This window comes from Eurosta solidaginis, chromosome 4 (assembly GCF_040869045.1).
Source record: "Eurosta solidaginis isolate ZX-2024a chromosome 4, ASM4086904v1, whole genome shotgun sequence".
NCBI classification, from domain to species: domain Eukaryota; kingdom Metazoa; phylum Arthropoda; class Insecta; order Diptera; family Tephritidae; genus Eurosta; species Eurosta solidaginis.
Genome location: NC_090322.1, coordinates 194,187,952 through 194,215,846, shown reverse-complemented (window position 1 = coordinate 194,215,846; position 27,895 = coordinate 194,187,952). Strand labels below are relative to the sequence as shown.

Below are 27,895 nucleotides of genomic sequence, written 5' to 3'. Positions count from 1 at the left end.
TGTATAAAACTCCATAGAACACAGCTGAAAATGTCATCTTGTGAAGTTGGAAAGAACGTATCTCCAGTCATCCCCTGTTTTAACTCCTAGGTGGACAATTAGTTTTATTGCTGTCGGAATGAAGAATATCATAATCATATTCGTGTTGAAAAACAAATAACTTGGCGACATGCACCTACATGTTTCGAAACGACTCCAAACAGCAACTGGAAGGAAGATGAATTTTCACTGAGAACCTTTTTATGGCAGAATTACGCTCGGGAGTATTGCCAACTCACCTCCGAGGGGCAACCCCGATTAGAAAATCTTTTTTTTTTTTTGAACTGAAAAAACTTTTTTCTAAATTTGATTCCCCTTTGCGAGGACTTGAGCCCAGGACCTTCTGGTGATACACGGTGCATGCTACGGCGAGTGCTGTCGGAATGCAAGTAAATAAGTGGTTGGCAAGTTTTCATTTCCAATCCACCCCTGTATATAAAGGTTAACGCGATTACGTCGTGTCTGACATCGGAATATCCGTTCGGGACCCATTTACAGCACATTTTACTGTTTCTAACAACCTTCCTTTGCGCCTCAGGATCAGATATATTATGAAATTTATATAGAAAGTAATTTAACTCATTGGGAGGGTTTTACAATGCTTCTTACTTACTTACTTAATTGGCGGTTAACCGTCTCAACGGTTATGGCCATCCAACAAGGCGCACCAGTCGCTCCTTCGCTCCGCCAACCGGCGCAAATTGGTCACACCAAGGAAGTTTAAATCACTTGATTTGTTTTGCTGATTTTCTGACAGGGTGGATAAATGATGTATATTGGAACGATTTTCCGGCATGCCTTGTCAAATTTGGTTTCGAGACAAACCGGTTTCGGCGTTTTGCCATCATCAGTGTCGATTTTTGTTCTGATCTGTTGTTGGCGTTTGTCCTGTATTTATAGTTCGTAAGGAGTTTAAATCGTTTTCCACTTGGTCTTTCCAACGGTGTGGGGCCGCCTCTACCTCTGTTTCCATAAGCGGGATCCGATAGAAACACTTTCTTGGCCGGATCATCATCTTTCATTCGCATAACATGGCCTATCTAGCGCAGCCCTTCGTTTTAATTCACTGGACTATGCGGATGTCTGCGTATAGCTCGTTCAGCTCATCATTAAACCTATAGATCCAGCTCTATGAAAATTCACCGAAATCTCGGGCTTCGAGCACAGCATTAGCTGCATTATTTAGGATCCTCATTATAAACCATATTACTGGAATGTTTTCTCATTTTTATATGACGAGTAAATGGAACAGCTCTGACTTCTTGAAGTAACACAGATAATAAAATATTTTTTCCAAAATCCCGGGAAAACACAATACAGAAAATTTTCGACAAGACACGAGAATATGTTTATAATTTTTTTGAAATTAAATTATTGGTTTTTGTTTAATATTAATGTCACCATTTAAGCGAATTTGTGATAAAACCTTCGTTTGTATTTACTTATGTACATGGATAACTAAAAAATTACTTACTGCAAGTAGGCCGCACTAGGCAACATAGCATTATCCTTTAAATCTGTAAAGCACTGCAATAGCTCCGCGCTGGGATTCCAACCTTTGTTTTGCAAATAAAGCTGCAACAACATATACAGTTTCTCGGTAACATATCCCACACCAGGGATACCAGTATTGCCGCTTGATTGCATATCACCATGGGAAATTGGTGTGCTCAACCCATGTGCACCGCCACTACCGCCTGCGCCACTACTTCCTCCACTGCCAAGGCCACCTACGCCGCCAACCCCTACACCTCCCGGGCCTTTAGAAAGTGCTGCCTTCATAGTTTCAGACAAATCCAATTTATAATTTTCGGGATAGAAATTTTTAACGTGGTCCTAAAAATGATTGACATAAATCAGTACGGCAAATTTTTTCGCAAAAAAATGTTTGCAACTTTTCCGCATAAACTAACCAGATTATTCATTTCTTAGTTTGCTGTGGTTTTAGAAACTGAAAAGACTTTCAAACACGTTTATCTTATGTTTTTGTTAATTACTTTTTAAATTTGTTTAAAATACTTTATATTTCACTATTTTATAAACCAATTGGAATTTTTCACTGTATTTTTCTTACAAGAAAATTTAAATTGCTTGAAAAATTCCTTTTGGAATTTCTTATAGTTTTTCTGGTTTTTCACATTCCTTTGAGGATATTCCTTTTACTTTCTGTTCGCGAAAGATGTACTGAAGAAAATATTCAAAAATTGACAAGACCCAAAAATCCTTTATATTAGAGCTGGAAAAAATATTGATACTCAAATGGTTTTATCGATATTTTCAAATGACAGCACTATCGATAGTTCAGAGATTTAAGCCGGAGTCATTGGCACCGTATGTCGTATCGCTGTATCCGTATCCCTAACGTAATCAGCTGTTTATCGTTACGATGGTAAACCAAAACCCAATTGGTTGGCTACGATACGGTTACGACCTTAGCGGCACCAATAATCGATTGCATTGATTCTCATAAGATTGGTCGAATCAGCTGTTATAAGGTTACCGATACGGTTACCGATAAAGCACCAATGTCTCCAGCTTTATTCAAAATGGACCTATATCAGATTTTTTTCCAAAAGGTCCATCTCGACATAAATGCAACACATTTTACCAAGAGATAAGGCGGTTGTGAAAAAAGTTCTGGGATATGGTTCTCTTAAGCCGAGTTCGGAGATAGACCGTTTTTGCAACAAATCCTGAGATAAGGCTGACTGGCAGCTGAAATAGGATGATACCAGCTGTCGATTTAGATAATTGGGTCCTAATCGGTATTTAAATAAATTGATTTTCCATATAAAATTCTCCTTTCGATATACGATTATTATGAAAAAATTTTAGAGATGCTAAATTTTATTTAAAATTTTTAATTTAACTTGAAACTTGCAAACTTGGACGCTCACAATATTTTTATTTTCATGAAATAATCAAAATTTAACTGTTATGTCATAATAATTTTTTTTTTTTTAATTCCAACTTAAACCCGCGTTTTTTTAATTCATCAGGAACGTAAAAGGTGAATTGAACTAGCATTTGCTCTTAATAGTTCTATATGCGTTTCTTTGTCTAATGGGCTAATTAAATTTCCTTAACCCTAACGCCATAGTGGTAACCATACCCATATCCACAACCATCTCTAATGTGATCGATTAATGGTGCTTTAACCTAAAAATCGTGAAAATTTCATAAAATTGAAGAAAACGCAAAAAATTACAAACATATACCACAAAAAAAAGTCTCTTAGTCATAACGTATCCAAAACAATGAATAAAATCTAGAAAAAGTTATTAAATTCACCAATTGCAATATTTTTAGGTTATGGATATGGCGAGAAACCAAAAACCAATTGGTTTACTATGGTATGGTTATGGCGTTAGCGTTATGATATGGCACCATTAAGCGGGAGTCATTGGTGCGGTATGTCGTATCGCTGTAGTCGTATCCCTAACGTAATCAGCTGTTTATCGTTACGACGGAAACCAAAAACCAATTGGTTGGCTACGATACGGTTACGACCTTAAGCCGGAGTCATTGGTGCCGTATGTCGTATCGCTGTATCCGTATCCCTAACGTAATCAGCTGTTTATCGTTACGACGGTAAACCAAAACCCAATTGGTTGGCTACGATACGGTTACGACCTTAGCGGCACCAATAATCGATTGCATTGATTCTCATAAGGTTGGTCGAATCAGCTGTTATAAGGTTACCGATACGGTTACCGATAAAGCACCAATGTCTCCAGCTTTAGCGGCACCAATAATCGATTTCATTGATTCCCATAAGGTTTGTCGAACCAGCTGTTATAAGGTTACCGATCCGTTACCTATAAAGCACCAACCCTGCAAAAACGCTCTCGTCGTTCCACGTCATTTGACTAGTCATTTGACAGTCATAGGTTATTTTCATAATCACATTTGCTTGGGCGCGGGTAAGTTTTGTGACCTAATTTTTTGTAGGGAATAAGCCGGAGTCATTGGTGACGTATGTCGTATCGCTGTATCCGTATCCCTAACGTAATCAGCTGTTTATCGTTACGATGGTAAACCAAAACCCAATAGGTTGGCTACGATACGGTTAGGACCTTAGCAGCATCAATAATCGATTGCATTGATTCTCATAAGATTGGTCGAATCAGCTGTTAAAGGTTACCGATACGGTTACCGATAAAGCACCAATGTCTCCAGCTTTAATCGATTACATTGATTTCCATAAGGTAGGTTCGATCAGGGGGCCTACTCTGTATTGCGATGCGAAAGGCAGTGCGATGCGAAAATAAATTGCGATGCGAAAGGTAATTGGAACTCTGTAGCGCTATCGCATCGCTAACAATGTCGCTTTTTTATTTTTCGCTAATTTTTTGCTTGAGCATGCATCACTGACCAAACTCAAAGAAAAAGAAACAAGGCGATTACAATTTCGGCAAACGATTAATTTTTGTTGAACAAATTAAAAAAAGGATTCTGTAGCATTATGGAACGATTTAAATGAAGAAAGGATTGATTTAAATGAAGAAATCCTCCCAGTTCAGAAATTGAACTGGAAGAAGTGAACGTGATAAATACAGAAAACGTGGAAAATCATAGAATGGGAAATATTGCTAGTTTCACATGATTTCAAATAGAAATGCTTTATAAAAAAGTGGCTTCGATTTAATTGTTATTTATTTATGTATTTTAAGTCCATTAGGATTGCAAATTGTTGCTTTTGTGTTTGTTTTGTTTTTTGAGTTGTCCTATATATTTTTAAATGAATATAAAGATATCAATTTATAAAATCATCAATTAATACTTACATATTTGAACAATGCGAATGCCTATTACTTGTAGCAAGAAAAATGCGAAAATGAATGCTGTTTGACATTCGCTTTCGCTTTACAGAGTGCCGGCAATACGAAAAGGGAGAAAAATTGCGAATGGGCAAAATGTGAATGCGAAAGTCAAAATATACATGCGAATGTCAAGATACAGAGTACCGATTTTGCGATTTCGCGTATTTTTTCTTTCGCATCGCAATACAGAGTAGGACCCCAGCTGTTTTATCTGGTTATGGTTTTATGGTTACAAGTCACCATTAATTTGCGCTTAAAACTGAATATTTTACATTTTTTATTATAACTTTATAAAACAATCGACATGATTGATGGTTTTTTCTCAAATATCGAAGACAGTCGATGGTGCAAATACTAATAGCTTTCCATTCCCTTTCCTTTTTTAGTTTTTTTTTACTTTCTGTAGATCACAGCATTTTACCCTACAGCCTAGTTTACATATAACAAGATTATCTACGTTTTCGCACTTAGCTCCCTTCAGGGTAACCAGCATTAAAAACAGGGTTCGTTGGCAATTCCTGTCATAGGATGTAGATATCACTGAGGACGACTTTGTATTTTCATAATGCTTACGTAGATGACTTCTAAAACCCCTGGGGGTGTAGCCTATTCCACCAGATGTCTGTTGGGATGCCCAGGTTTCTGGGTAATCAACAGAAACTGTTTGTTCAGCATTTTATTGCTCTCCTTAATAGGAAGTAATCTCCCCTCATTATGTAGGTTGTGTTCTGGGGATATAAGACAGCCCGTAGCGGTTCTGAGCGCGGTGGTTTGGCAGGTCTGTATTTTCTTCCAGTGAGTAATCTATAGGCTTGGCGACCATATCGGGGACGCGTAGCTTGCAAAGGGCCCGCCACTTTCTTTGTAAGTGCTAATGAGCGTCTGTTTGTCTTTACCCCAAGTGCTGCTGGCAAAATATTTAAGAAATGTATTACGGCTCGTTTCATTTATTTCGTCCCAATTTAGAACGCTGCTCATATTAAGCAATTTTCTAGTTCGTAAAGACCGCTACTTTTGAGGACCACTATGACTCGTATGTAGGCAGCATAGCTTGAATTTGCGAATAAAGATATACCCAATGCATCGCCTTGGCGCCTTAACACCTCACGTTTTGGCGGTGGGGCTTTAATTTACAGCTTCTAACAATAAAAAGTGGATGGATATACCCAGTATCACGAATCGGAAAACTGAGATAGGTATGCTCTTTCTGTTTAGAATTTAGAATTAGACGGCCTAGCAGGCTTCAGCGGAGTTTAAACTCCAGTTGAAGCTGTCTTAAGTTTAACCCTGCCACTATGTTAAATAATATACAAATTGGCTGCCCATCTCAGTTAAATCTGCCGTAGTGGAAGGTTGTTTACCGGCCACTTTAACTGGAGTTTAAAATTGTACTCCAAACGGCCGTAACAGTTCGTAGTTTCCAACAAAGCGTTGCCGCTAGAAGCGGTGAGTATACCGGCCACTCGTTAGCGGCCTTAACATAGCGGTACCGCTTTTGGAGGAAACCAAGCCTTTATGGAATCAGTGCACAGACTTTGCCACTTTATTGGTAGCTCTACCAACATTCTAGCCCATTTTCATTTTCTACCACTTCTACCACCAAAGCCCAAAAATCTACCAACATTTCAATATATTCGCATTGAAACCAAATACAGTGTACTCTCTCCTAACGGACACCTCTCTTAAGTGGACACATCTCATAAACGGACAATTTTTTCAGTACCAAAAATATCCTTAAGCATTTTTTAAGTTTTTCCCTTTTGAGCGGACAACCCCCATGTGCTACGAATGGTTTGTGAAGGCTCGAAATAAGACCATTCCTCTGTCATGCACACTTATAAGGAGCAAAGCTAAAGAAATTGCAGTGAGACTCAATTACGACGATTTTAGTGCATCATCCGACTGGCTAGAAAGGTTCAAAAAACGTCACAACATAACTTTCCGTACAATTATTTTGAATATTTTGTACACAAAACTTTATTCTTTAATTTATGAGCAAAGCTTTATGAACCTCCTAACTCAGTCTTATTTGTATGTATTAATATTCTTGTATTGGAAATAAAACTGTTTAAACATTCATCAATAATACTTTTCTCATAAGCGGACAAATTTGGCAGTCTCTTAGGTGTCCGTTTAAGAGAGAGTACACTGTACTGCGATCATTAGGTAAACGTATTTAATTGCCGAGCAAACCCAAATAACATTAAGCGGTGACACTAACCAATTTTGAAAAATTTGTGCAAAAATTAAAACAAGAAATACATTTGTTTATGAAATAAATGTAGTAAATGAGCACGATTTTCATGCGCTATTTTCATCAGTTTTTTGAGAATAATTTTGAACGAAAATAAAAAAGTTGTAAGTAAACGATAACACGCCGAAGCCGGTTAATATGTGGCAATATTTTTGGTACATTGGAAAATTGTTGTTGTAGTTAGACGTTTCGGTAAATTTTCGTCAGTATTTCAAGTTCGAAATACAGGAAAAAAGCAAGTATCATATAGGCATAAGCTATGTATATACAAATTTACATGTATTTTCTTGTTTTGTTTACATGTTTTTTTTAAGTGTTGTTTCCGTGAAATGTGCTTTATTTTGGGTTTACAATTACATTATTTATTTATTTATTTGTAAGAGCTTTTTGGTCGTTCAATTTAAAGCAAAAACATTAGTTTTTCTTTTTTTCTCCGACGCGTTTCGACACGTTATTGTGTCTTCTTCAGGGAGACTATGTATTTATTTTGACAAGAAAACATAATTAGAAAATATTTTTCTAAATTATAGTACATACATACCATAACATAAATTGTAGACTGCAAATTAACTACACATTTTTACAAAAATATATACATTTAACATAAACAACATTTTTACATTTAAAAACCATCTACACTCTATCCCAGCTGTTCGTCAATTGTTGGTTATCACACATTTGTATGCACAGCTGATATTATCTACATCCTCTTTGTAGTTCATTGCATTATTTATCTGCTGTTGGATTCGAAGCCCTTCCAACGTTAATCTTTTCTTTATTTTGCTTTCCACATCTATTATTCGTGTATTGTCGAAATAAGCTGAGTGATCGAATTTGTTGATGCGCTGCGCCAAGGCTGTCGTCATCTTTCTATTTTTTGCGTCTGCTTTATGTTCGCCTATTCTCACTCCCAAAGCTCGCTTTGTTGTTCCTATATATATTTTATCGCAGGGTTCGCCTTCTTTGCCATTACATTTAATTTCATAAATAACGTTGTGTTGTTGTCCCTTTTTTGTTCTGTCTTTAGTTTCTGTAAATATTGTATTAAGTGTTTTATGTGGTCGATGAGCAAAAGCTACAGTGTTGTTGGGTATGTATGTGCCTAACGTTTTCATGTCTGTTAGTCCTGGTACATATGCTATGCCGGTAAATATTTTCTTTTGGTTATCTGCTTTTGTGTTCTGATTTGAATGTTTGCTATTGTTCATTTTTGTTGTGATCCATTTTTGTATTAGGGTGCTCGGAAATCCGTTTTTGTATAAAAAGTTCTTGATTTTAACATTGTTTTCTTTTCTGAACTCCTGGTCGCTGAGATTATACATTTTTTCAATCAGGTTCAACGCAGTGTTTCTTTTTTGAGTCCAGGGATGATTCGAGTCAAAATAATTCATCCTGGACGAGGCTACAGACTTGGCATACCAGTTTGTTTTTATGCATCATTGAATCTGTGGAGTTGAATATCCAACTTTTTATTTTCTTCTTCTTCATAAGTAAATTTGATTTTTGTATGTTGGTTATTGAGGGCTTTCAATATCATTTCTACGTCCGTTTTCTTAATTATAGCAAATGTGTCGTCTACATATTTTTTATGTATTTTATATAGATTCCTTTTGATCTTAATTCAACTATACTATCGTCTAGTATTTTGTCTAAGACAATGTCCGCTACAGTCGGGGATAGAGGATTCCCCATTGGCATTCCAAATATTTGTTGGTATATTATTTCGTCGATAACAAAGTAGATGTCTCTCAAACATTATGAATTGTTTTGTACAAATACAAACTGTAGCTATTGTTTTCTTGGATAACAGATCTACAAACTTCTACCACTATTTTAATTTTTCGTCTACCAACATTCTCTTTTTAAAAGTCCGTGCACTGTATGGAATATCTTTCATCATTAGTGATGGCCGATACAGCGATTTTGAACTATCAGTGACAATAGTGATGGCGATTTTTGATTTGCGGCTATTTTTTATAGCTATAGCGATCGCTTCAATTTATTTTTAAGAAGCGAATGTGCAATTTGTATACAAATAAATATAAAAAAGGAATGTTTAAGTTTGTTTACCGGAGTAGATTGAATGTTATACATTAATTTAGTTTAGTATACAGAATATATGAACCAAAATTGGAATAAAAAGAAAAAAAAATATGTACCTTTTATTGTAAACTGATGTAATGTGAAATTCTAATTTTCTGAGATATTATGATACAATATTATTAACTGGCAGACGACATTATGTTCAGTCTCGTATTACACTCAATGAGATAAAACTACCGGAAATATATGTCTATGCATCTTTGTTTTATAAATTTTGCTAATTGAAAATGCTTTGATTTTTAAATGTAAAATGAATCAATCCAAAATAAATCTGTATATGTAAAAACATGATTTATTTACTACTATTTTTATACTACACCGATGTATTCAGAAATACTCCGTATGAATTTATTCTGAAAGTTGTATTTGGTTGCATAATGTTTTTATAGTAAAGTGAATTAATTTTAAATGAAAAATGGTAGAGCAAAAATATCGCAAATTCTTCAAACTATTATAAAAATATTTTTTAACAGAAAATTAGCCACCCACTTCAGTGCCCTAGAAATAGCCAGAGAATTCAACCATATAATATGACAAAACTTGAATTGCATTCACCCAAAAAAACCTAAAATTTTGAGTTACATCTGTTTACAATAAGACGAGTGATACATATTTCTATAATTCTTTTATTGTTCCCTCAAAAACAAAAATTTTATAAAACTGCTAACGGCTACTGCCTAGAAGTATTAACAAAAAAAAAAAGTAATTTTTGCCTGGTTTTTCAGTGTGAGTTTAACTCCAGTTAAAGTTTACTAGATTTTAACGTTGCCACTTTGTTCAATAACATACAATTTTGCTGTTCATCTCAGCTTAAGCGGCCGAAGTGGCAAGGTTAAACTTTAGTCAACTTTAACTGGAGTTTAAACTCGCACTGAAAAACCCGGCCTTAATCTCTTGTATACACTTCCTGCAATATTTATATGAACGGCGACTTTTACAATTATCACCGGGCTACGCAAAGCGTTTCATTCATTTATGGGCTCATAAAATTGACACATTTCACTTTTATCACTATAATTTGCTCTCATCTTTCACTCGGTATTAAAACGGATTTTTAATCAATTAATACAACCAAGATTTTCGCAGCCAACCAGATCAAAAGGTCGTTTATAAAAATATGAATTCAAAATAACGTCGCCTTAAAGAGCAAACTAGCTAAAAGTAAATACAACCGAGTGAAGAAATATCGCTATTGGCGAAATGCTGCCAGAGGTGATTGTCATTCAAAAGAATCGAATGAAGAAAAATCGGCAAGCGCTGATATATTTGGATAGCAAAAGCTATCACTTTTAGCGATTTCTCATTCGCGGCGATGCATTCACCAAAAGTGAAATATCGTTCCATCACTAATTAGAACGTCAAGATTAGTGGTGGGTAATGACACTATTTTTTGAGTGTTAAGAAAGTAGCACAGGCACACTTTGCAGTGTTAACACATTGTGTTGACACAATTGTGTTATAACTGATTATCGAAAGTCGATATGAGTGTTGCCACAATATCAGAGCACAGTACTGTGTTACTTACCTCTAACGCCACGTTTCACGCCATTTAGAAAAGTAAATCATGGCAACATTTATCTTCTTTCATACTCCCATGTTTAGGGAATCTACGTTATATAACCACAACTTTTGTTTAAATAGAACATTTTCAACGTAGAGTATACATTTTGTGCCCACATCTTTTAAACGTAATACACAGGCAAGATTATGAGTACAATCAACACACAAGCACAATGGACTATGTATGTATGAATGTGCACTTCCGATCTGAGCGTCATTCTCTGTGCTATAAGGGCCGTTCCATTGGTTTATCGAGCTCTGGCTCTGGCTCAAATCTCATTGGAACGATCTGGATCAACTTTATGAGAACTGGCAGCACTAATATAAAACATCTGTTTTGTTGAAAATAAAAAGAAACGTACACAAAATTTTAAGATACTGATAGAATTATTAACATTTAAATAGTTTCGCACGTAAGCAAACTATTTATTTTCCTTACATCATCTTCAAGTTGTTTACTCTTTCAGTGTTTTTGCTTTTAAATATGGCGAATTCTTTTATGTATACACAAATGTACACATATTTAGTTCAGTGCTACAATGGCTCAACAATATGGTTGGCTCATCTCACCAGCTGATTTTATTTTTTTCATTTCACTGTAGTAGGGATTGTCAGAAAGAGATGGCAAACTTAAAATGAAACCAACGAATTTACAACATTTTCTTAATACATACAAATGCTGCTAAGTTTTATATTTTCATTCCATTCCATTCGTCTAACAGCAACACTCTGATTTTGGAAATGTGAACAAATGTATGTTGTTGCTGTAGAGATGAACCAACCATATAGTTGAGCCATGAGTGCTACCAACTCAAAAGTGGTTAGCTGTCAAAAAATCTACTACAGAAAACGAAACGAACAGAACTGATATACGGATCAGAAATTTATCCAGATAAATATCAGGATCACAACGTTGTTGTTGCATTTGCATGTTAAATTTCTATCCGTATCTCGCTCAAGTTTCAATGGAACGTAACTATAGAAACAGTCAGCTTTGTGCCATCGAGTGTGCCACTGTGTTATAAATTAATCGATAAGTGTGCGTGTGAGTGCCGCACATTACTGAGTGTTAACACAGTGCTGTGTTACTCAGCCTTAGTCAAGATGTATTGGGAGTGAAAGTATTTTGCTATGCGGCAAATTAATTAATTTATTTCGTTATTGTCCTTAGTGCAGATATTTAAAGTGTAATTCGTTAATTGCTCTATTGGAAATTTACAGATTCAGCTTACAAAATGCAAAATGTATGTTTTACCTGCCTTGAAAATCTGCCATTTCCGGTAGACGAGCCACAGAAGGATACCCACTATAATGTAGAAAGCGATGAAAATTTAATTAAAATCCTGTATATGAATACAGGCCTAGATAAGAGTAATGCAGAGAATTATCCAAAGAAGTTATGTAAAAAGTGTTACACGAAAATTACTGCATTCGATGAATTTCGTGACAAGGCATTTTGTTGTGCGACTGTGTTACATGAATTGCTCTTGGAGAAGAAATTTTCAAATAAAACACTAAACAACTTACAGCACTTTTGTTGCACTTGTTTAAGTAAATTGCCAACTCAGAGCAATACTTCGAACCAATTAAAAAATGTTGCATGGACACGATGGTTACAGGAATATATAGCTTTGAAGGAGCGCACTGCAGTGAAACAATGGCCAAAAAATATGTGTGACACTTGCTGTGTCAGGTTAAATGACTTCATAGAATTGGAGCTATCAGCGAAGAATATAATAAAAGAATCAGAAAAGGATGTCATTAAAGCAGAAATAAACCATGGAAATGAAGGTGCTACCCAAAAGATCGAAAACAAGAAATCAGAGGTAATATTCGTTTAGTAATTAAAATTAAATTTACAACAGCTCAAGAAATGATACATAGACTGAAGTCTCGAAAATCGCTCTGTTAGTTGGGTTTATCTAGCAACAAAACTATAATACGGCGGTATAAGGAGCTCTGCCGGTGTTACTGTCAGTTCTTTCGAATATTAGCAAAAGGTGCCACATTAAGCAAGCCCTTGCCCGAGTAAAACCCGACCGAACATTTTTATGACTGGACGTAACGACTAAGCAGGGCTATCCGGGATTCAAGGGGTTGATAAACGCAATACAAAGCTATACAGCTTCAAAGCTCCGCATCCCTATTGTCAACCTCACCTACGCGAGGGGAATCCTGTTACAAATATTTAGCAGGCTAGGCTCTGACGACCCCAAGTTACTCATGGAACTAGGTGGTGGGGAGGGCGAGACTTAGAAGGTTTAATGTGGTCATATTAATTGTTACCGAGATGGTCGGTCTAGTACCCTAATGGTGCTTTGATACTGATACGTACCGGATCCATATCGAGCAAAGGAACGTCAACATCGATACATTCCCCAAAGCCTTCGGGGACCGTTTTTATGCTGATCAAGCAGTTTCTGTTGAATACCCAGAAACCTGGGCACCCCAAGGGACCTCTGATTGATGAGGCTACACCTCCCAGGGTCTTAAGGTGTCATCTCCGTAAGTTTTATGAGGAAATACGGCATCTGAGATGGCAGCCGTGTGCAGAAAAAAAGCACAAGCAGGTCCTCAGTGACATCCACAAACAGGCGTCGGACCTCTATGTCAGGAATTGCCCGGCGGATCCAGTTCTTAAAGAAAAATTACCCAGAACTCAAAGAAGAGAAACGCACTCTCCCTAGGGAAACGCGCGTCACCCAGCTCAACGTAGATCTGGGTACTGTACCAGGTTAAACTCTTATCTATCCAGAATCAACCCCGTCATTCAAAATATATGTCCTGTTTCCAATGTGCCCCCACATGACACCAACCATCACTTCAGTTGGAATGTGGAACCAACCTCTCTAACACCCCCTTACTTTGGTTCACCCCTGTTGAAACAGCAAGTTTCCTTGGACACCCCTTAGAGGACATTGATGACAATTTGTGATCGGTTGCACCTATTGGATGGGGCGAAGCACGGCTGCAACAACAACAACGTCCAACCAAGTTTAATGGGCTCCTAAACCTACAAGGACTGTCATACCGGCAACACTCCCATTACTTTTAGGGAAGTTCCACAAATACAGAAGCGATTTTCCACCCTACCATTAATTTATGGAAATTGTAGCTTCTATAGGCTCCGTTCTTTTAATAAAATTAAAACACTTTTCCACAGTCTGGGATCAATAAAATTTCCATTAATAACGATAATATTAATAAAGACGATCAACGGAAAGCATTTCAAGTCAAGCAAAATGATGATATAGAAGAAGGTATTAATCAAAGCGCAAGCAGAAATTTCCTTGAGGTAAAAATTTCTATATCTGGTTTGTCTGGTTCTAAAAGGTTTTTAGTCTTTTCAGTACGATATCAATGGAACATCGAATGCCCTTGAATTTACTAGAAAATGGGTAGAAAAAACTGCTGCAAATGCTATACGCCATTACAAAAATAAGAGCAAACAAAGGTCTCAGAGGAAAAGATCTAGAAAAACAACACTAAAATCGTTACGAACTTCGAAATGTTTATCAGAAGTTGATTTCAGCGTTAAAGATAGTCCGCAAATTGCATTTAATGAACAACAAGTGGAAACCCCAAATAACTTCGCTATGACAGAAAACTCTGCCACTTTCGATGATGAAGTAGTGGAGAAGGTGACGCCTAATAACAAATCCACTATTTCAAATTCGAGTGCACAAATTCAAAGTCAAACTAAAATCGGCACAATTGTAGAGGAAAACAAACAAAAAGATCTGAATGATGAAGATAACGATGAAAAAATTTCGGAGATTGAACTTGATAAGCACACAAACTCCGTAGAGGATGCCTCAATGTCAACTATAAGTCCACTGATTTCAAATATGCCAAATAATTTAACAGCAAGTGTGGGCAGTGTTAAGCATATTTCACAAATACTAATTCCTGAGACCACCAGTATGACTTTTAAAAACAATTTGGAATATCAACAAACTATTATGTCCGCATATTATAACAAAAGCACTAATACTGTTTCTTGCTGTGTTAAGGTTTCCGAAAAATCGTTGCTTAACAACGAAGCTTCATCCCCAAAGTCAGATGCGTTAGCTGAAAATAATTCAAAAATATACTCGGTTGTAGAAGAAAAGGAAATAGAGCAAAGGATAAGAAATAGTGATACAAGAATTTCTGAAACTGAAAATGTTATTTGCACAAACTCAGAGGATGTCTTAATGTCACCATTAACAAATAATCGGATTTCAAATGTGCCGGCTGCCTCAATCATAATGTGTGAAACTAACAACACTAACGACTCTACGGTGCTAAAAAGGGAATATAATGATCTGTTAACTAGTAAAAATGATATTCCCAATCAAGAAGATGAAAACTCTTCAAATAACAAATCAACGGAAAATGAGCCAGCAGAATCTGAAATGTCGCACGACCCTACTGCAGATAACGCATGTACGATTAAAAAAGATATAGAAGTAAACAGTGAAAGCAAAGACGCTGCGATTTCAGAAGTTGGTATTCACAATAAAAAATTTTCAACAACAAATTTATCCAAGGGATCAATTAAAATATCTTCGTCCGTTGAAGCAACGGACTCTGACTTATTTATTGGAGCTTACAGAGCTATTGGACAGAAAAGAAAACACAGTGATACTAGGGAAAATACAACCGTTAAACAAAAGAAAAGTTCAAAACAGAATATTTCAACGGTGTCAAACAATCAGCTAACGCCAAAAAACCCAGCAAAACTAGACATATTAATTGAAAGACCGCCAGATATCAAAACACCAATAGAAAATGCATTGCTAGGAAGTGAAGAAAGTGACACAGTCAAGTCTGAAGAGGTTATTCCTAATCCACAAGTATTAATAGAAAATATTTCAAAAGTATCAAATAACGAACCTGGGACAGAAAAACTACCGGATCAAGATGTAAAAATTGAAGGACCAAGAGATATCAATACCACACATAATAAAGATAAAGGGATACAAAAGAAAAATTGTAATGACAAAAAGTCTGAGTATGCGTCACAAGTATGCCAAACAAGTTCAACAAAGATGATGGCAAGGAAATCGAAAAAGAAACCGAAATCAAAAAAACCATCAAATCCAGCCACATCAGCTGAAAATCCAACAGTTACTGTGTTCATGCACGTAGAAGATGGAGGGCCGAATGATGAAATTAGTAATGCTGATATATCTTCCGATATTATTTCTAATCAAACTAATCGAACATGGAATATGGCAAATGTATTAACAAAAAATCCTACGTCAACAAAGGCACCTAAAAAGGTTAAGATAACTGAACATTCTATCGATATCGATACCATGCCTGTGGAAGGCGTAGGTCTGAATGATGAACGAAGTGATGTAGAGATTTCTGAAGGCACTGTTAATCTGCCAAAGCCAACAAGAACTATTGCAAAAGCACCAAGAAAAAGACTGTCCCAAAAAATCCTAAAAATTGTATCAGTAGGTACTGAAGGTCCCTCTGATGTTGCCTTAATTAATGAAGACGAAGGACATGAAAGAGGAGTTGCTAAGAACCGTGAAGATACCATAAATCAAATAAGTTTAACCAATAACATTGCAGAGGAAACAAGAAATAAATCGAAATGGTCATCGAAGTTGGAGGTAGATAATGCATCGCTAAGTGGTGATAAATATCATACTAATATCACTGATCATGCTATTATTGATGAACCAAACTCAACAGAGAATATAAAAAAAGTACAAAATATGAAGTCAGCAGGCAAAGTAGCTGAAAGCCCTACAGATATCGACTTCACGCATGTGGAAGATGGAGGCTTAAAAGTTGAAAACCTTGATACTGTAACATCTGCCGATATTATCCTAAATCAACCAGTTCAAGAAAATATATCAAAGGAATCAAATAAACCAGCGTCGAAAAAGAAATCAAAGTCAGTCGTGCCTGCTGAAAGTCACTCTGATGTACTCTTAATTATAGAAGACGAACGGCGCGAAGGTTATCTTGATGCTGAAATCTGCAAAGGTGATATTCCAAGCCAAACAAGTTCAAGAAATAGCATTGCAAATGCATCAAGTAGCAAATCGAAAAGGACATCAAAGCAAGATACATCAGTTAAACATCTCATAGATATCGGCTTGAGGCATGTAGAAGATATAGGATTGAATGGTGAAAAAAGTCATTCTGAACTCACTGACGAACAAAAAGGACTAGAAAAACCAGACAAGCTAGCTCAAAGTCCTAGATATACCGACTCCACACATATGGTAGATGAAGGGTTAAAAGCTGAAAACGTTGATATAATCTCTACCGATATTATTCCAACTAAACCAAGACAAACAAAGAATAAAACAAAGCGATCAAATAAAAAAGGAGCAGCAAAAAAGAAATCGCTGCCAGATATATCAGGCAAAATTCTTACAAATATTGCCGCCACGCATGTAGAAGACTTAGCGCTAAAACGTGCAATGAAGCCGAAAGAATCTACTGAAAGCTCCTCAGGTGAGGCATTGTTGGATGGTTTTCTTAACCAACTAGATCCAGCAAATAATATCGCAGAGGTATCAGAGCAAAACTCTACGGAAACAAATCCATGGATAGGAGACATATTAGCTGAAATGCCTACAAATATCGACACCACGCATGTACAAGATGTAGAGCTTAAAGGGGGTAATAGTACTACTGAAAGGAGACATTTAGCTGAAATGCCTACAAATATCGACACCACGCATGTACAAGATGTAGAGCTTAAAGGGGGTAATAGTACTACTGAAAGTTTTTCAGATGATATTGACCACCTAAGTTCTACATCGAACACTGCAAAGGCCTCCAAAAACAAGGTAGCATCAAAACACCCAGCTATAGGCAATTTATTAGTTGCAAGTCCCTCAGACAACGACCCCACACATACAGATAATGTAGGGTTAAACGATGAAAAATTTGATGCTGTGACTTCATTTGAATCTAGTGTAAATATTGCATCAAATAACACGCCGACTGAAAAATATCCAGAGTTACCAAATATATCAACTGAAACAGATATGGATTTCAATCATGTACAAAATCTAGAGCTAAAGGAAAAAGGAAATAACGCTGTAATATCGGCAACAACAATTAAAGCGCAGTCAAAACGGCAATTGCGGCGAGATACATTAGTTGAAAATCCGCTAGAAATAGATGCCGCGCATGCATATGATTTAGGGTTAAAAGCTAAGAGTTCAATAAATGTATTAAATGAAGAAATGATAATAAACAAGTCTACAAAGTCAGATACATCAGCTAACAATCCAAAAGAAATCGAAGCTAATGTAGAAAAGGTGGGATTGGAAGATATGGGATTAAAAGTTGAAATAAGTGATGATCAAGCCTCCAAAGATATTACTTTCCAAACAAGTTCAGCAAAAAATGTGGCAAAGTCATCTAAAACTGAAGTGACGTCAATAGCCTCGAACCGAAGTACATCAGATAAATGTCTCGGAACTGTCGACTCTACACATGTGCCGAAACCAGGGTCAAAAGATGAATCAAGTGATACAAATATTTCTGCGAAAGATTTTCGTAAGCAGAAAAATTACACATATACTACCTTATTTAAAACTGATAATACATCCACGTCTGTTCAGCCAGAAAAAACAGGCACTATGCACACCGGCTATCCAATTGTAGGGATAAATAAAAATAAGAATGATGCTACTGTGTCGAAAACTGTTGTTCTTCATCAACCATGGAAGGATGATATTACTTATAATAAATCAACGTCAAAAGAGCCCGAAAGGTCTAAGTTTTCAACTGAAACACCCAACCAACTGGAGAGATCAACTAAGAATATTTCACAAGGATCCCACAAAAAAAGTTCAAATAAGCCACCGAAACCAGACATATTATTTAAAAGCCATTCAGCTACCAACACAACATTTACATCATTCGAAGGGCAGAAAGAAAAGAATAGATATACTAAGGCAACTGGAGACTCTTTTAGTCATGAAAAAAAATCAACAACAAATTCTGCAATGACGTCGTCATATCACAAATGGTCAAATAAGCCTGCAAGATCTGATATATTTGTTGCAGCCCCTACAGCTATCGACTCCAATTTTACAGCAGATCCAAGTTACTATAGAAGAGATCCTGTTTCATCGACTTCAAAATTTAGAAACCCTAATTCAAGCAGACATATGAATCACACATATGAAACACACGAAATGTATCCGACAACTTTTGCACCTTATTCAATACCAAACTACTACCAATGCTTGGTCTGCATGCAAACTTTCAAACGTAGAGAACATTTAAGCAAACATAGGCGTTTTTCGCTACGATGCTCGCGAATAATATAAATGTAGCACCGAAAAACACAATACATTTTCAAAGCATCTTAAAATGAAGTTATGCAAGAGTAAAAAAGACATTAAATATGTCGTAACACAAGGTAAAATGTAAAACTAAGATAAAATGGCACAAAATAACGCCAAATTTGAGGAATTAATTATTGGTAATGATCTTATGTAATTCTTGAGGATGTTTTGATTTTAATATTGCATTGATATTCATTTTGGCAACTGCCGTGGTATGGAGGTAGTGTGCTCGCCTAATGTTAGGTTAGACCCGGGAAAAGTTATACCAAAATACTTTATGCTCTTTAAAAAATTTTATTCGAGCTCCAGGCCACACAAATATATATATTAAAATTTCAAAAACCGATTTTGATTTTGCATATACAATATTTGACTTTATTGTTGTCGATATTTCGACCTCAGTTTGAAGTCATCTTCAGGAACATATGATTGTTGCTTATCGAGTCGAAATATCGACAACAATAAAGTCAAATATTGTATATGCAAAATCAAAATCGGTTTCTGACCTTTTACATATCGCACACTAAAGCGCCCTATATACAATGAAATCGGTTCCCAGGTTCGCCAACCATTCACCTCTATTGTGGCTCTACGAACTCGTTCGAAGCGCAGATACGGAATTAGGTAGTCTGTTCGTCATGTTATTGATGACGCTATACTACTATGGCCGTATGGTCCTCGCTCAAGCTGTTCTTTACCGCCAGGTCTAAAGGTGGAATGTGCAAACGCACTTTCGTAGGATCGAGCACGTACAGTTACCGCCAAATTTTTATATAAGATTCCCAATATTTGGCGCTCCCGTATATATGTAAATGCGTCTTACAGATTGACTTGCGCAAGAGCCGTCGGAAAAATCCATTCCTCTTTTAACTAATTTTAGTACGATAATAAGAGCAAGTACATACATAAGTCACACCGAAAACTGTGTAAAGGCATTTCATTCGAATATCCAAAGTACCGTATTTATTTCAGGATTAAAATTTGGAGGAAGTCATTTTTGCGCAATACAGAGAATCTACTTTACTACCTATTCAAATGATAGATTTTTATAAGCTTTGTGGAGCCTTTTAAAGAGTGCGATACCAGTAGATATCGAGTACTTTCACTTAATACTTTTTTGGGATCGATCACTATCGATCTATTTAAATTAGTAAAAGTATCGAGTACAAGGCGGTATCGGAACCATACTACTCAATACTGCTAATGCACGTTAGAAAAGGTGCCAAAAGCCGCGTTTTGGGCCTAGGATGATTAATTCAAAGCGGAAAAATTTTTTTATTCTGTCAAGAAGTATTCAAAAGAAGTTGATAAATTACACGTGGTTGTTGTAATAAAGATCAATTTTTTGTTTCCACACACACGATCACGCGGGAAAGGTTTCTGCACGGAAATAATATTGATCTTCAAACCGGTGTTGCAGCCCCCAAAGGTTATTTTTTATAAGTGTGCGCAAAAATATTATAGATCCCACCCCCAATGTTAGAGCGGTCCGGAGCATGGGGTCAAAATGCATCTTATGAAACCACTCCCGATATGTTTGGACTTTAGTTAGCAGTTGTGACCCAAGTAAAGAAATATCCTACTAGTTCTGACGATTGCCGCACCTACCAACTTGCCTTAATAACACATTTTATTGAAATATTTGGTATAACTTGCGCTTGTACTTAAATTTGTGTTTTTGTTTTTTGTTTTTGAGACTGATTTTGATCAAATTGCAAGTAAAATTTTAGTAGACAATATTTTTACCCAGTTACGTTTATGTTCAAAACATTTTATATTATTTTTCATCTCGTTAGATTAAGACAGCTTATATTTTATGTTAAATGTATTTTAAAACCAATTTAACAAAAAACCTTAATAAAAGTTGGAAACAACTTGCTGTTTTATTATTGTATCTGACAAAGTTATCAAAGGTATTCTCTCTGTCTATAAACCATGATGGAATTATAGAAGGTGGCGGATGTAAGCAGTTTCTCGCTCTAACGCCGCCATCTTGAACGCCCGTAGAAATAAGAATGTGTCGCTTTACAAAACTCCTTTTTTATTCATAAGAAAAAATGTATGTAAAACTATACAAATGGTCTTGGTGCTTGTTGTCAAAACGTATCGGATCTACATATATCGGAAAGAGACCATCAACATTAAAAGGAAATACCCCACAAAACCTGCGGGAAATACCTTTATCGCTACAACAACACAAACAGTCGCGAGTATAATCGCACGATTTTTTGCTCCAAACTTCATCCTAACATTTATTTGGATAAGTTCTTCTTATCTCAGAGAGAACCTCATTGGCCCGTTGGAAAAGGGGCGCCGTACCCCAAAATTTGAAATAAAAGCAAATTTTTCTTTCATTTGTAACAATAAGATGGAACTATAATTCGACAGGTGTAACATTTTAATACATGTAGGTGCGTAACAAAATAATTGACCTTATCTTTTCTGGTTGTTTGATTGGTGGCTATACTGCTCGGTCGGAGACCTCGCCCGCTCTATCGCAATTTTCATGCACATTGTATTAACTGGAACCAATTACGTAATATACGCTGTGTTTGTTTTACTCAAACCATTTGGTTATATCAAAATGTCTCCTGATGTCTTTAATGGAGCATTTTGATACAGCCATTAAATCGGGTAGCACAAAACAGATTTTAGTTCGATACCTAATGTTCTCAAGTGTTGGGCACTCACAGACGAAGTGGGTGACTGTTTCCTTACAACCATCCCTGCCGTTGAAGGGGATTGACATTCTTTCCCAATGCAGGCCAAACGACCAATATTCTGTTCTTGCGAATGTGACCCTGGATATCTCTTTTCTAGCCATATTTAATAGAAAATCTGTTCTTTTCTGGTTGTAATCAGGCCAAATTTGCTTGGTGATTTTACAGGTGTCCATTGGTTTTTTGAAGTTGGAGCGTATGTCAGCCTGTATTGACAAAAACAACCGATTCACCGTTAGTGCCTCAGGGGGATCTCGTGATACACCAGCATACCAGCAAGGACTATTAACACTCAACATTCCCCCAAAGCATTTAGTGAGTGTCTTTGTCCTTAAAGCAACAACGTGAGCTATATAATGACGTTATGCTCGTTAGAACATACACATTACGATGTCCCGAAAGGGCATCTGAAAAGTTGTAGCAGCTCGCTTGGTATCTTTACTGTCAGCGAATGATTGGCCAGATGTGTACACGATCTCTTCGGCTCAGAAGCCCCTGCCTGTAGTTCGCTGCAGCGTCAAATTCAATGTTAGTTGGCCAAAAACGGATCTTCTCACATCTCAAATATCTCAGGTTTAAGGGATCAAGACTAAAGCCAGAACTTCAATCCTTTTATGTGTTGAATATCTTTCCCCATCATGTAATATATTAAAAACTACCTTAGTTAATATTCCAGAAGAGGAGTAAACTCTTAATACACGTCCAAAAATATCGAAAGTGTTCAAAAGACACGTTTTGACCTCGGTACCAATAATCTGAGCAATGACCCCGGGCCGCACCAAAACCGGGGGTAAGATCCATTTCTTTTGTGCATAACATTTTAAACGTTTTTTTTTTTTGCAAATATCTTTTGGCATTACTGAAATATTTCAGGTTATTGATACCAAAGTAAAAACATGTCTTTTAACACCTCTACCGGCATTTTTGGTTGTTTATTAGCATTCGACCCCTGTCCAAGGATATTACCAGCAAAATTGATGCGTTCAAAAGAAATTTATAAGCTGCAAACGTTTTAAAATTTAAAAAAGCAATCGTCATTTCATAACTTTTATGATTAAATTGCGCAAAAATCAATCTAAATACACTCCTTTCTCTATCATTATTCAAAAAGTAGGAATTTAAGTTTCAAAATGGGGCAATTTTTATGCCCCATTCAATTGTACTTCCAAAATACAACCTGGAGCTAAGGACGGTCGATATGTCAAATCTTCCGCCACCTTCTATCATTACATTATGAAAAGTATGCTCATAAAAATTTTAAATTTTTATTTTGCACTGCCTTACCGACAGTTTCCAGTGATTTAGGTTTTTTCTCTATTTAGGTAGACATTTAGGTCAACTCACACACAGCCCAAGTCGTCGATTGTCTTGCTTTAAATTCTTCTTTGTTCTCTCATTTAGCTATTTGAAAATGTTTCACCAATGTTGTCCCCAAAAAAGTTTTGTTTTTCTGCATTTTTCAGGAGTGAAATATGCCGCTTTAATTTTTTCACATAAACTATCTGGTGAATATCGATGGACCTTTGCTAGATTTAATTTTAGATATTCATCATGTGGTTATTTTTGGTATTGGCTTCCACAAGTAAAAGCCAAATTAAATTTCCTTAACCCTAACGCCAAAGTCGTAACCATACCCATATCCATAACCATCTCAATGTGATCGATTAATGGCGCCTAAACCTAAAAATCGTGAAAATTTCATAAAAATGAAGAAAACGCAAAAAATTACAAACATATTCCACAAAAAATAAATCTACAAAAATTTATTAAATTTACCAACTCAAATCTTTTTAGGTTATAGATATGGCGAGAAACCAAAAACCAATTGATTGGCTATGGCGTTAGCGTTATGGTATGGCACCATTAATCGATTACATTCCTTTCCATAAGGTAGGTTCGATCAGCTGATTTATCTGGTTATGGCTTTATGGTTAAAGTCACCATTAATTCGCCCTTAAGGCCGTGCTAAACTATTACGCCCATATTTTTGATGTTCCCATTTTATATTTATGTTCAACTAGCAGACCCGTCAGACGTTGTTATGCCCTAAATTTGGTCTATCTGCATACATTTTAATAAGCTTTTTCCGTCTAGCCCTGCCCTCCCCTCCTCTTCACTTTTTCTTAATCCCTTTATTCTCTCCTCCTTCCGTCTTTTTCGCTTCATCTATCTCTATCTTCGTCTCATTCTATCTCTTTGTCAGTCTCCATCCCTCTTTTCTCTTCTCTGAAGTTTTTCGCATTCTTCTTCATACCTTATTGCCGGTCCCAGAGGGTGGTATGTATTTTGTTCCAGCCCCATTCCGAGTCTCAGTCCTAGTCCTAATCCCAGTCCCAGCCCGTCTCTGGTCTACTTCGAGGAAAAAAGGATCGTAAATACTAATATAGGCAAATTTATATACCAAATTTCAGGCAAATCGAATAGGACGTACGTAAATAGGTATGTGGGTATTATTAATTCATGTCTTTATTTCGGCTTCGCATGCATATTTATCAGTTTTGCCAGGTTGATGCGACTAAATCGAATATCACAATGAAAATTACTTTAAAGCTCTCAGCAACAGCTTTAATTTGTTATCCATATTCTATAAACACATTCTAGGAGCACCCGCGTCCACGTTTTGGCCTATATCTCGAGACCCTAGTCACCCAGGGGTATAAAGATTACTCTGTACCTAAGCACACATCAACAGCTTCAATTTGATACCCATAATGTAAAATCACATCCTAGTGATAGCCTGATCCACGTTTTGGCCTATATCTCGAGACCCTAGTCACAAATACATAGGTATGAAAATTATCACGTACTAAAGCACTCATCAACAACTTTCATTTGTTATCCATGTTGTATTACCACTTTCTAGGGGTACCCTAGAAAAGGGAGACCCTAGTAACCAATAGGTATGAAAACTACCCTGTACTAAAGCACTCATCAACAGCTTTCATTTGTTATCCATATTCTATAAACATATTCTACGGGTACCCGCGTCCACGTTTTGGCCTATATCTCGAGACCCTAGTCACCCACGGGTACGAAAAATACCCCGTATCAAAGTACTCATAAACAGCTTCCATTTGATACCCATATTGGACAAACATATCCCAGGATTACCCAAGTCCACGTTTTGATCTCAAGATCCTATCTAGAACGGGATAAAAAGTATCCTATGTCTGTCTGCTGGTTCTAAGCTACCCCTCTACTAATTTTCAAATCTGTCCATCCGTTCTTGAGTTATAAATAGTGTAACTAACACAACTTTCTTTATTATATATACATCACACTATAAACTTCAAAAATAACAGGATTTCTCCACTATTTAATGGATGTTATTATACATATAAACCTTCCTCTTCCATCACTCTATCTACTAAAAAAAAGCGCATCAAAATCCGTGGCGTAGTTTTAAAGGTTTGAGCATTCAAAGGGACATAGGGAAATAGAAATTGAAGGAAATGTTCAATATTTTTAACGAAAGAGTATTTTTCGAGAGCTGCATAGCGGAATGATACAAGGTGGCAGCATGGTGACATACCTACATACATAAATAAGAATTCCATTTACTTTATTTTTGTAAAATCGATGGACCAATGTCAAAATCGTACTGCGCCGGAAGTTGATGCAGCAAATCAAATAAAAAAAGTTTATAATCAGCTGTTCCATGCTGCCACCTTGTATCGTTGCGCCATGGAGAGCTGTATACATTCTTAAGCTGGAGACATTGGTGCTTTAGCGGTAACCGTATCGGTAACCTTTTAACAGCTGATTCGACCAAACTTATGAGAATCAATGCAATCGATTATTGGTGCCGCTAAGGTCGTAACCGTATCGTAGCCAACCAATTGGGTTTTGGTTTACCGTCGTAACGATAAACAGCTGATTACGTTAGGGATACGGATACAGCGATACGACATACGGCACCAATGACTCCAGCTTTAACCAAAGCCGGTCAAAAGTTGCACATTGTACAATTTGATCGTTTGCTTTCGCTTGTAACTCACTTAAATCAACAGTGAATGCAAAAGGAAAAGTCCATGCTACTTTTTGGGCACATAATAAAAACAATATGTTGCAATGTTGCAGTGACTTAATACGTTTTAGTTAGCATTATTAAGTTGCTTTAAACATACATATTAATATTATCAATTTAAATATTAATTATTAATAATTAACAATAATTAATTAATTATTAATAAATATTGACAATTTAATATAAATATATTTTTATACGTTCTACTTAGTTTTATTAATTTTCATACATTTTTTTGTATTGAATAACTTTATGTTTTGAAAATATGTATATATTTCTATCTTTACATTTACTTTGTTTTATAGTTCTTTATTAATGAAGTGAATTTTTTAAGAAAATTTTGCATTGAATAAACACCATACCTTCTTTTATAAAAAAGTTTTATCTGACTAGCTCGACCTCCGCGTTCTTAGTTATACGAATATACATAAGTAAATATAGTCAGGATTAGCTTGAAATCAAATAACCAAAGTCCGTTTTAATTTCAAACTTCACAGTCCACATTTTCTTTTAGCACATTGTGGGGAGTTGTCACTCAATTTTTAGTATTTGTGTGGCCGGCTCTGTTCTTAACCATTGATTATTATTTGTGTATGTACATACATATGTATGTCAAGCTGTTATGAAAACACATACATACATACCTATAAACCTACGGCCGAAGTTTAACAACGCAGCGAATGCTATGTGTATATACGTATGTGTCGCATCATGTCTCACACAAAAGTAATTTGCTCACACAGTTGACACCGAACAATCACACACACGAATTTTTTGGTAAAAATGTTACTTTTGTTTAAACAATTTAGCTGATATAAGAAAGGAATCAATTATTTTTTTGATGCAGAACGAAGGCAAATATTTCAAAGTTTTACTGAAAAGCAGAATTTTTCAAATCCATCCTTCCGTTTATGAGTTATAGCTGTGTAAACAAAAATTTTATAATTTTTTACTACATTTTGGCAATTTGCCACGCCCCTATAATATATATCTTCAAATTATATTAACTGTACCATCTCACGTAGCTAAGCTTTCAAATGCAAAAAACCGTTTTAAAATCGGAGCATTCTGTGTGAAGTTATGTGCATACATGGCATTTAGCGACTTTATTTTATAAGATTTATAGATTTGTAACTAAAAAAATTTAAACTGGTCTTTGTTAAAACAAACTATTTGTATTCACGTCATATCCAACCAAGAATTTTGCCCTGTGCAGCTCTACTAAAGACTTTCGAGGATACTAAAATTGTCGAACTATACGTTATTTAATAAAACTTCGCTAAAACTATGGTATTCTAAATATAGTTACAAAAAAATTTAACTCACTGTTGTTGTTTTGCCTTAAAAATCAGACCCCTAAGGTAAGAGAATGTGACAGTTATGGATTGTTATATATAATAGTTATATGAAATCGAGTCGCTTCGGATCAGCAGCTTCTGGTTCTAGGCCGACTGCCGCGAGACTATTATATCCCCTGACATATTTTAGTAACTAATAACTTGGTAACATTATACATCATTAATTCAACTGCCAAGATCTTTTGGGGGATCTTCTGGTCAGGTTTGTATGATATATAAAAAGGGCATATGTTTTATTTACTTCCAAATCTCCACGATAAACATGAACGAGCACATGGAAATAACAATGGATTTTTAGGGATGGAAACACATTTAAAAGTACTGCGATCACTTCCAAGTGTGACTGCAAAACTTTTCATCAAACCCGAAACCCATATAAGTACGCAAAGTTACTATAGTTCAACTAAATAATGGATAACACCTCTCGCTCTTATATCCGGTTTTTCGATGAAAGCTTCAACTGCAGTTTAAGTTGAGGTAAGTTTACTTTAGGCGCATTATTGAATTTTACTGCTCATCCAGTTTAAGTGTTTTAATTTTATTCGATGCCAAAAGTAATATAAGCTCGCACTAGTCTTCCGTATCCACTTTTCTATTGGCGTTATGCTGAAAAAACAGTTTCTGTAATGGCTTTCGTAGCAAGGAATTTATTTTTCTCCTCCTATTTTTTCAAAGCAGGTAAAAATTGTACCC

General features: G+C 36.0%; 2 protein-coding genes across 6 annotated transcripts in view; one reads left to right on the top strand and one right to left on the bottom strand.

Annotated features, from left to right (window-relative positions):
- The window catches only part of LOC137250851 (uncharacterized), a 43,156-nt gene extending 40,938 nt beyond the window's left edge, over window positions 1-2,218 (bottom strand). For all 4 annotated transcript variants that reach the window (XM_067784456.1, XM_067784454.1, XM_067784455.1 and 1 more), the window contains exons 1-2: window positions 1,953-2,218; window positions 1,514-1,875 (exon numbers count right to left, since the gene is read on the bottom strand). In XM_067784456.1, the coding sequence (XP_067640557.1) occupies window positions 1,514-1,875; window positions 1,953-1,964 (374 nt within the window). In that variant the 5' untranslated portion in view covers window positions 1,965-2,218. The remainder of the gene's footprint in view (window positions 1-1,513; window positions 1,876-1,952) is intronic.
- A 9,650-nt stretch (window positions 2,219-11,868) lies between these two features.
- LOC137250850 (serine-rich adhesin for platelets-like) lies at window positions 11,869-20,971 on the top strand. Of its 2 annotated transcripts, none has more exons than XM_067784452.1 (3): window positions 11,869-12,605; window positions 13,943-14,074; window positions 14,130-20,971. In XM_067784452.1, the coding sequence occupies exons 1-3, from the start codon at window positions 12,015-12,017 to the stop codon at window positions 19,077-19,079; spliced, it is 5,673 nt and encodes a 1,890-aa protein (XP_067640553.1). In that variant the 5' UTR covers window positions 11,869-12,014; the 3' UTR covers window positions 19,080-20,971. The 2 variants fall into 2 exon arrangements, with proteins under 2 accessions (XP_067640553.1, XP_067640552.1); XM_067784451.1 differs by having other exon boundaries at window positions 14,121-20,971.
- The last annotated feature ends 6,924 nt before the right edge of the window (window positions 20,972-27,895 follow it).